The sequence below is a fragment of the Chondrus crispus genome, genomic scaffold (genome assembly GCF_000350225.1).
Source record: "Chondrus crispus Stackhouse genomic scaffold, scaffold_386, whole genome shotgun sequence".
In the NCBI taxonomy this organism is placed as follows: domain Eukaryota; phylum Rhodophyta; class Florideophyceae; order Gigartinales; family Gigartinaceae; genus Chondrus; species Chondrus crispus.
The window spans coordinates 68,275-79,401 of NW_005179279.1; the positions used below are offsets into that span (position 1 = coordinate 68,275).

The following is an 11,127-nucleotide window of genomic DNA, read 5'->3' on the forward strand; positions in this document are numbered from 1 at the left end:
TTCAACGACTGGGGGGAGTGTGAAGAGTCGGGTACTGAAATAATAATCACATGATTTGATTGGATATGTGCGTCTGGCACACAGTGGAAACACGCGCGCATGACTCCACAGAACACATCGCATGTACGCCTATACGACGATATATAGAGTAGAAGTGACACCCAGTGAGCAGAATGCAGAAGCAGACAGTGAGAGCAGGGGACGAGCGAAAGGGTGAGAGGACAATAACGTGGGCAAAAGGAAGGAATTCTCAATCGGATGCACGGGAAGACGAACAGACGGATGGGTAAAGAACCAAGGGAAGAAGCCGATTCGTGCGACATGGAAAGAGATGGCAAGTGCATGCCGCTGCACCGAAAGGATGAGTGTAACGGAATGGGGGCTGGACCCACGAAGAAGGAAGTGGTATCACCACTGACAGAGGCGAATTCGGAGGATGAATCGAAGGATCAATGCGTACGTATGATGTACATAGCATGGACGAATGCAAGGAAAAGGCAGCTGAAAGACCCGCAAAAAGGGAAACGAGCGAGGAGGAAACGATGGATCCCGTAGCTAGAAGGGTACGGCATGAGTACTTATAGACGGGAGGTAGCTGAGTTAGCAAAGAAAAAGAGGGAGCATCGATCGACGCCAGCACATGCTGATTACATTTGCCGAACCCGTATCCACAGTGTAGTCCGAAGGAATCAACCAATCAGCGATATCGTCATGAACAACGATTTTCTCACAACAGTACAGTACCGAATTGGAAATGATTCGATTTCAGGACTTTACGGTTTGACCGTAACAAACGCCCACTGGCCCCGGCTACTTGCTGCATGCATTACTGTAAGTATTATATCATATGATTTTTAGGTATTTTTTGTGTCTTTTCACTGTCACCTATTGGCCAGGGATACCGTTTGATTATTACACTAGGGTTACACGGCAAACCGAGTCAGGGGTTCGATGTCGGCGGGGCTCCATAAAAGCCGTATCGACACACCCGACGAGATAGCGACACACACACACAGCTCTCAGTCCCCTGTCGCCCCCGCACGGAACGCTGAAGGCCCGTAGCGCGACGCACGGACAAATGCACACACACACACACACACACTTTCCCACATAAATCAATAAACCCCATCTACGACGGCCCATCCCGGGACCACACTAAAACTCGTTTCACATAGTACTTCGGTCGAGGGACCCCGCCCGCCGTGGGCAGGTCTTTGTTTCGTTCTCAGGGACTTCTGACGATTCCTTGGATGTCAGGAAGTTCTTCTTCTATTTTGACAACGTTTTGATGAAATAGAAGGACGAACAGGAGAAGGCGGAGGAACTGCTTCCGTTCCTCGATGACCCGGCATTCGAATTCTACGACAGCCGTTTCGCCGCTGATGAAACCTTCACAGCGAAAGCCATGAACTACTCCGCAGTCAAGAAGGCCTTTTTCGACAAGTTTCAACCGCAGGAAGATCCTGAGGTGGCAATCCGTTCGGCCATCGACCTCAGGCTTCAAGATGATGATGTGATTTCGTTCGTGAAGAGGGCGGAGAGTTTGTACTCTGCAGCCGAGTTGAACGATTCTCCTAAGCTGGGACTTCTCCGCAAGTCCATTCAAGGTCATCCCGCGGTGATTCAGTTCGTCATGTTCCGCAGCCCAACCACGTACAACGAATTGGTTGACGCTATGAAGATGTTCGACCGTAACAGGAAAGAATTCATCCCCGTCGGTTATTCTCCGTTCAAGCATTTATCCCCATCGGCTTCACTTTCAGGTCCCCAAGAAACGGGACCCACCTTCAAGAGTGGTTACGAGGAGAAATTGGAAACTATGACCTCTCAACTGGCTGAACTCTCCCTTGTAGTGAAGAAGCCTCAGAGAGGGTTCAATAAGCCCTCGATTGACGAACGCTCCAGTTCGTACTGTGGAAGGCAGGGTCATGGCGCCAATAAGTGCCCAGATAACCCCCATCGGGGAACTCGATGCACTTATTACGATAAGGTTGGACACGCTGAACGCGCCTGTTGGGCGAAGGCTAAAGCTTCAAGGGAAGATGACTCGAAGAGGAATCAGGGAGGAATAGAAATCAAGAAAGTAAAATTTGCTGATGAACATGCTCTGGTTGTTACAGAAGGAGTTGCATCACTTAAACCGGAAGTTGTGGCTGCCTTAAAGCGAAATGCTCAGGGAGAACCACTGCCGAAGCAGCATCACTCAGCTGCTGCCCCGCGACCGACTCCTTCGATGGTCGGCCCAATGGAATACATGCCCCCGCATCGCCATTCAACCCCAGGACTTTTTATTGGGGTCCCTCCGAAGAACCGCAGGACGAAGAAGAGGAAGACTGCTCCGAAGTCAAACAAAGTGGCTAGGCTCAGCAGCCATGTAGGGAGGTACAGTCTTCTCACCGAACTCGCCGGAGCCCCCTGTGGTATCACGTTCGGCCAGCTGGTTCGAGGTGACGCTGATGACGCGAAGAAGGAAATGCAGAAGTTATTCCGTTCGGGCACAAGGAAGACAAAGATTGCCACCGTAGTCGACACCAGTTTCCCCCGTCGACTTAAGTTGGTTCCGGTCAAGATCTATTCCAAAGAGGCACAGGCTCTTCTAGATTCTGGAGCAATTCCCAACTTGATGTCTAGTCGGCTCTCAGACGAACTCTCTCTGACCCCGTCTCGCACATCCCGACAAATCACTGTCGCCAACGGTGATACCTCACGCTGTATCGGAACTGTCTCGGCAGTTGCTGTCTCGTTTACCGACCTGATAGTCCCAATCGACTTTCTTGTTGTGCTTAATACGCCTTTCGACCTCATCATTGGGTGCCAGACAATGGAAACCTTGGCTGCTCGGCTTGATCTTCGCAGACAAATGGTGAAGCTTTCGTTCCAGGACAGAACGGTACACCTTGGCTTGGAATATGACCGATCCAGTACCCATGTCGTTAAGACAGGTACTGATAGTTGTAGTGCACTGTACACTATGGCGGGACAGACGTCCCTAATGCGCCATAATCGCGCTCGCCGCCACCACGTGTACCACGGGTACACTTGGGCCCCCTGTCTCTCGGCCGGACCATACCGGTGGACACGTGTGATCCCTCTGCCACCTGTCGGGCCTATGGGGGCTCTTACTTGGTCCCCTCGGGGCTACACCCGTTATATTCTAGTTATTCCTATTTACAGTATAATTTAGCTTCGCCATGACGGCGACGGGGACTATATAGTCAACCCGATAATCAAAGTAAAGAGGCACGAAGCCTCGGGTCTTTTACCTTGGTTTCTGGATTCCAGGTTGTAGACTCGACTCGGTACTGGCTCGCTCATACCGACCGAGCCATCTACACCCCTTTAATCCCACCTGCCTTCCCCGCGCGCGTCGACCCACCCGCGCGAGCCCTACGTTAACTACTGTGCTGTCCGCTCCATTAGCTCTGTTTTTCCTTTAATTCTTCCTCTTTATCGCTGACTGTAGTTCTACTTCTCTACCGCGCAAGCCGTGCCCGGATCCCGGTTCCGGTCATCCACCGGGTGGTCTCCCGTTATCCCCTTACGCGTCTGAACGCGCGTCGCTCTGCCTACAGCCGCCACACGTGGCTGTAGTGCACGACAATAGTGAGGACTTCACGTCCGGTGTCGAAGGAGAACTATACGACACCGAGGAGTCCGAGGAATCCTCTTCGCTTTCAGATTCTGAGGAGTACGTCGTCGCCATTCTGTCGAATACGACCGCTGGAAAGAATGTTGAAACGGACCCTTTTGCAGCCTCCGTGGCACCAGCTCTCGAGGAAGATGAAACCGATGATGAAATGCCGCCGCTCACCTCCGATGACGATTTCAGCGAAATTGATGATGAGCTGACCGAAAGCGGTGATTCGAAGACCGAGAATGTAGTAGTAGTCGCAGATATGATGCAAGAAGATTCTATTGGAGAACAAGACACGTCAAGCGCATCTGATTCCACCCAGAATGACATCGGCAAATCAACATTCAACTGTCCGGACTGGACATACAACTCCGGCAACCAAGTACGATGGGTGGGACCTCCACCAGGGTTGCCTGCTACCATTGATTACTTTCCAGACAATGATACTTATTACCCCGTAGGAAATTCTCTAGAACGCATTCAAGAACGGGCCCATCACGCCAACGCCCCCCCTCAGACTCGTGATGGACCTTCTCTTTCTGCGCGTTACCGCCGGGTCTTGTGGTACAACCGTAGGGACGCTAAAACGTAAACGGAAAAGGACAGGCTGTACCTAAAAATGAGGGAGCCTGGGGGACCGCTACACTAGAGCGTCAAGTAGAATAATTCGGAACGGTTAGAAGCACTGGACGAGGGAGGACTACGCAGGACCCGCGCAGTCGTACTGGGGTGTAGGGCAGTACGACCGGTGGCGAGCTGGAAACCTGAAGGTCTTTCTTAACCCACAGAGAAAGGACTAGGGTAGGAAGTAAGGGGATGCGTGCTTGCCTCGGTTTACCACCAGCCCGGTGCCCCCTATCTTATACCCCCTAGTAGCGCGGTGGCACCGGACGGACTACAGTAGCTGTACATACTGTAGCCAGCTTACTGTAGCTTACGGTAACTAAAAATGACAACTGTACTAACCCACCGATCGGTCGCGCACCACGTGTACACCTGCACTAGCTGGAGCCACTAACTACACGTGGAATCCCACGTGGCCACATCTACACGTGCTGGCCACGTATGCTCCGTATCGGTTAACATCTTACTACTGTACTCGGCGGAGCCCCTGGCACCCGCCTAGTACGCCTAGTACAGTATCGCCACTTGGCAATTGTACCACAGGTCTCATGAAGGCGACAGACTCTGCCTTTCTCGAATGCCCTGCGGACCAGTCCACGACAACTTTACCATCCCTGGCTTTACCCGAACCCAGTTCCCCATTCGCACGTGCTTCGCCCTTACAACGAAAAAAGCCCAAGGCCAATCCTTCGGTGGCCGCACTGGTCTCGACTTACGAGATCACTGCTTCTCGCACGGTCAACTCTACGTCGCATTATCGAGGACTACTCACCTCAGCAACGTCACTATCCTCACTCGAGAGTCCGATGAAACAACAGGAAAAGTAATGTACCAAGAGGTCCTTCAGTAATCATCAAAAAAGTAAGCGCCATTCTCTTTACATCTTCCCCTTGCCACCCTTCCCAATTTCCTTTCCTCCACGCGGAGTTGGCTCGGCGCGCGAAGCGCGCACTGAGCCCGCTTTTCGATCCTAAAACTTTGATTAAAGTAAGACGACGACCGCCTTAAAAATTATCTCAAAATTAGATCCGAAATAATTAGAGATCCAATGCCAACGGCGGCGGCGACGGCGCTGAACGGGCACCGCTATCCGGGAAATTAGAATATACTGTAGCCAACGACACTGTAGCCGGGGAGCAAGTTATACTGGAGTGTGCGCACCCCCAAGAAAGCTCGAAGCAGATGTGAAGTCATAGAAAGTACGGTACAGTGCCCACGCGATAACTGCAACACCTGGGGAGACCCCCCTTTGTTGCAGATATCGCGGATTTTCAGTTTTCAAATCTTATGAGAGGGCCTAGCATATATCCCATAAGATTCTAGGATCCAACACCTCAAAATATTTATTTGAAAAACATATATATATTTTGACTATCTTTGGCCGTCGACCATCTGTCGCCTGATCGAGGACTGAATTTTTTGTAACCCCTTCAAAACAGCCCATATGACGCTCTGGAGGTATGTTACAAAGGTTGCAGTAATCAGATCTGAAACGGTCCTATTTTTTAGTAATTTTGAGTGACCCCGGAGATGGTTCCCCACTTGCCGTTTCATTTATCCGGTAGTTGCAGTTATTGGGGCTTGCAGTTATCGCGTGGGCACTGTACCGTACTTTATATTACTTCACATCTGCTTCGAGCTTTCTTGGGGGTGCGCACACTCCAGTATAACTTGCTCCCCAGCTACAATACTGTGGTTGGCTACAGTATATTCTAATTCCCCGGATAGCTGTACACCAATAGAGAAGACAGAACAGCTACAGTGCAACCTCCCAATAAGAGTGCTGTTCGTAAAAGACAAAGATACCCATAGACAGAGGTTTATCACTACGGGAGGCGTTATTATCATAACTCTGTCCTAAAAAATCACTGATTCTTGTTTGACAAAATTTTTCCAGCGCTTGACGTCTCAGTCCCCGTTTCACCTTTTCCATCCCCCGTAGAACCGCCCCAGAGGTGTCATAATTGCTCATAATAACGTGAGCAGAAGCCATAATGCGCAACTGCTCACGAAGGGGAGGCATAAACACTTCCTCATCGCCTCCTTCTGTGTTCCCCGAATCTTCTTCGGGACCGGAGATAAAAGCAACCAGATCTCGGTCTGTGACTGGCTTTGTAGACTCCATTTCTGATTTGTGATGAAGAGGTACTCCACTCGCATTCGCTCGCTGCTATCTTGTACACCTTGATCAATTTCGATGTCAAGTTCCCGACGGTCACGGTGCAACACAATTTCACCGCTCACATCAACATCCTCACCTACGACTTTGGTGTGACACCAGCAGTTTCGAATAGCCCTGCTCTCCATTTCTTCCCATGCTTTTTTATCCAACGCATACCTTGTAGCACATCGACCTTGTATATATTCTTCTCTCCCATATCAATAAAGTCAAGAGCTCTGCCCATTTGCAACCTCCTGTAGCGACACTTCAAAGCAGCGATAACTCCCGCATCGCATGGCTGCATGAATGATGTGATATTCGGAGGAAGAAAAACAATCTTCGTGTCGGACAAGTTCAATGTGTCTACCTTTGTCATCGTTCCATGTGCGGAACAGTTGTCTAGCAAGAGAAGAGCTCTCCTTCCTTTCTGAATCATCCTTGAATTGAATAATTGGAGCCACTCAAAAAAAGGGCCTTTGTCATCCAGGCTTTGGCATTATTTCTGTAGTCGAACCCCAGCTCCTCCCCACTTTTTCCCCGAAAAGCACGCGGCGATCAAGCGTTTCCAATTATCCGCAAGGGAACCAAATCACTTCCACTAGCGTTGCAGCAGGCCACACACGTGATTCTTGCCTTGTCCTTTTTGGATCCACTAAGGTGTGTGGCGGCAACGATCTTGTTGGGTGCTAATCGGTACTGCAGACCGAATTCGTCGGCGTTGAAAATCTCGTCTAAATTGTAGCCGTCAAGCATCGTCCTGATGAGAGGTAGTGCTCTCTCAGCCTCAGTAAACGCAGCCAATACCTGCTCGCCATGATATGATATGCGTCTTAATCCATGCCTTTTCTTAAACTTTTGAAGCCAGCCGTTGGAAAAACGAAGCTCTGGAGCCGTGTCGTCGTTCGTTGTCAATTTCTAAAGACGTTCGGCCTTCTGCATGATGATATTATCCGAAAGGGCGATGTTGCGGCTTGCGCAGTCGCTGATCCATACAGAAAGAGCTTCATGAAATCGTGAAGACAACGGGTTCCGAAGAGATTTCGAATTTGTGGATGCACTCGCCTCTAGCTTGCTGCGCATCTTGACGATGCGCGAGACAGTAGACTGCGGAACAGGTCAGTTGAGTTGAAAGTAACGACCTGCCCATTCTCCAACAGAACGCTGATCACAGCGTTCCACGTTGCGACGGCGAAGATCGTACTCGGCAAGCAGTTCTTTTTGCTGAGCAATAGTAAGGCGATTGCGTTCTGACATGACTTGGGCGGGATGGGGGAGAAGGGAGATTGCCAAGGGGATGAGATGGGCTGCCGCCAGCGACCGCACGCGCTATGCAAAACCTTGGTGGGTATCGTGAATAAAAAGGCGGGAGTTGGTCGCCCAACACATACCTGTTGGTTCCGTGTTCTGTGACCACTACTGTATCCATATTCGAAATGGTCTTACTTCAAATTTTAATAAATATTCAATGTGTTTTTGCGAAATCAACACACTATTTCCGTATCCAGATGACCTGCCTATAGCATCTCAAATCACACTTTTTCTTGCGGGAAAGACGGGTGGTATTCATACTGGGGGGTTTATTACTATCGGGGGAGTACTATTGGGAGGGCTGACTGTATATACGAACGAGACAATACATGTGGCTGTTCCACGCCGGATCGCAAGTCACGCGCCGTTGACAACAGCTTTGCCTCGGCACGTGTACTTGCGTGCACGTGCGCGGAAAGTGTGGAACGGTGCACTGTACTGTATACTCTATTGGAATCCGGCGGCGCCCATTTTTAGATCTGGCGTACAGTAGTGAAGAGCAGAAACGATTGGCCAGAGCTACTGTACACAATAGACGCAGGACGGACGGAGGAATGAAACAAGGCGCCAGTGCTGTATTCCAATCGTATTATCAATGCATTTACCCTGCGTCTTGCCGCCCGGCCCTGTTTTGCTCTCCGGATCACACCTTCATCTCAAAAGAGACGACAGGAGGAAAAAGCTCCGCTTGGCGAGAACTGACTACGTCTCTGTACTTCGCATAACTACTTATTGGTCAACGGTTGTCCTCACCCAACCACCTCATGGTACGTTTCACAGGTCGCTCGTACTGCATGCATGACCCCTATGCTACATGCCTGTACATTTAGCTTGCCCTTGACAGATGACCTCCTTCGTACCCAGAAAAGGGGACAGTCTAACCTATTTCAACACATCAGAGACAGTAGCCCTCTCTAATATGTGAAATAAGTGTACAACACTTACAAACACCCCGTTCCTTCCATTTTCACACTGTACATTATCACAATTTCCACCACACTCGCTCCTTGCCGCCCCCACTAGTCGTCTCATGGGAGCCCCCGCGGGGGACAGGTTGTAGGGGAAGCAAATCCTTCTCGGCAACTATGTCTCGTTTCTTCTCCACTTGTAAATTTTCTTTGCTCTGGGCGTGTTATAAGCCCGCAAACAGGGCCCACGACTTCATGTATTTAGTAAGTGGGGACATTTTTTGCTCAACTCACCCTCAACCGTGCATCTTCGATCCCAGCACCCCATCTTCTCCTCACAGTTCAATCCCTTGCTCTTTCTCTCCGCAACATGTACAAGAGTCGCCAATCATCCACGAAACGGCCCCGTCTACATCGCCGAACGCGGCCTGCTGCCGTAAGCGCCCCGGTGAAAAACGAGAGGCCCAAGTGCAACCAATGCCCCCGTTCCTTTTCAAAGAAGGCCAACCTCTTGGCCCACTTTCGAGTACGTACTCCATTCATCTATCCCGCAATACTGAACTTGCTGGTGTTCTTTCAAAAACATATCTCCGCGTGACATTCCTTTCTTTTTTTTGGTGCTGACCGGTCCCCAACTCTTTGCATTTTGTTCCCAAAGATTCACACGGGGGACAAGAGATACCACTGCACCCTTTGTGGCCTTGACGTAAGTACATACTCTCAATTCACTTCTCCTTTACTCCAACTATGCTTCTTAATCTCCTTGAACTAACCGCGATACGAACTTGATCTACAGTTTGTGTGGAAGAGCAGTCTAAACTACCATGCAAGAAAAAAACATAACGACTACGAAGTTGTGTTCATTTCTGGACCGGTGACGATGCTCGCGGCTATTAAGAAGAAGACTGGGGAGATATGCGACGCCCCTTCGGATTCAGATATTCAAATCCAACCAGCAGTGGATCAAGAGGCATCCGAAAGGAATAGTGAGGAAGAAGCGGAGCAACTTTGCGAGATCCCACACGCGACTGCAAGCTACCCGCTGGGAGGTGATCGGGATATATCAAACTTCGGAGACGAGAGACCTTATGACTCGAGGTCTCTTGACTTACTTGTGGGCCCGTATTGCGATCCCATTCTATGTGAGATGCAGACCTGCGGGCTGGGCACTGGCCTTGAGAAAATTGCAGAACAATGCTTCGAGATGTGCGTCAGTGGGGAATGCGATCTTGCAGGCAATCCCCATGAAGACAGGGAAGACCTGGTTGTGGAAAGCCTCAGTCCGGCTGAAGAAGAAGAGTGGAGCGTCTCTAAAATGGCCCTTGATGCGGAATGTGAAATCACCAGCGAAGAGGCAATGGATGTGCTGCCGGTGGACAGAGACTGGTGGGCCTACTTTACGCATCCAGTCGATCAGAATCTCGACCCACAGTTAAGCGGCATTCGGGAGTCGGCTTCATCAGACTTCTTACGCAATGATTTTGAAATCTCGTCCGTTCCCGAGCAAAGTACACGCTCTGCCACGGAAGGTTTAGGTTAAAGCCGTAGTAAATAGCTGATGGCAAAGGGCCTCTGTTTTAATAAACTGTCAACATTCCGGGAGCACAAAACTTGATGCGCGTTCAATTGCCCCCGTTGGCCTCGCGATACCTTTCCTTGTCCTCTCATAGCAAATGCATCAAAGAGTATCCCAGAAAACTTCTGGATCCAGAAATACCTGTCTCAATAACTTTTTCCAAGGACGAGAAGCATATTATCAATCCTATCGCTGTTTGTCGCCTGAGACCCCTGAGAGATCCTCGATCATACGACAACAGTTCAGTGTGCTAAGTCTCAAACGGACCGCAGAAGGTTTTAAATCACGAGCGCTTCGACCTCGCCGCACTGGTGCGGGTTTTTGGGCAGCCGTTCTTGACGGCTTTACGCTGACATGGCCGAACTCACAAGGACCGATCTCGTAGCCGGGGTCGGTTCGAGCACTGATGCCACCAAGCTGGAACTGATGGACCTCAATACCGGGGTTGTGGTTACCCAGGCTAGACGCCAACATCCAGCGGCTACCCCTCCAGAGAGTGAGCAACATCCCAGTGCATGGTGGAATGCCCTACTTGGCTGCTTCGAAGAACTTCAACTTCATCTTCCTGGCGTGAAAGCCGTGTCGATCTCGGGACAGCAGCACGGCTTTGTGGCCCTTGACGGGAACAATGATCTGGTCCCCGCGAAACTTTGGAACGATACAACCTCAGCAACAAGCTCGGCCCCGCGGCGTGGGCTTCTGCTGTCGGCTCGTTGCCGGCGCCCGCTTTCACAATCGCGAAATTGTGTGGCTAGCGGCTATAGAACCTTATTCACTACTCCGTGTTCGACGAGTAGGACTTCCCCATGACTATTTGAATCTTAGGCTTCCCCGGTCGCTGGGGAACCGACCGAGGCGATGCGCCGGGCACACTCGATCCGGTGACTTTTAGGCGTCAGCTTTGAACGACTTGACG

The 11,127-nt window shown here is 50.5% G+C and overlaps 1 protein-coding gene across 1 annotated transcript; it reads left to right on the forward strand.

The window, feature by feature from the left end:
* Positions 1-4,835: 4,835 nt before the first annotated feature.
* Positions 4,836-5,108, forward strand: CHC_T00001025001 (hypothetical protein). Its single transcript, XM_005718219.1, has one exon. The coding sequence runs from the start codon at positions 4,836-4,838 to the stop codon at positions 5,106-5,108; it is 273 nt and encodes a 90-aa protein (XP_005718276.1).
* The last annotated feature ends 6,019 nt before the right edge of the window (positions 5,109-11,127 follow it).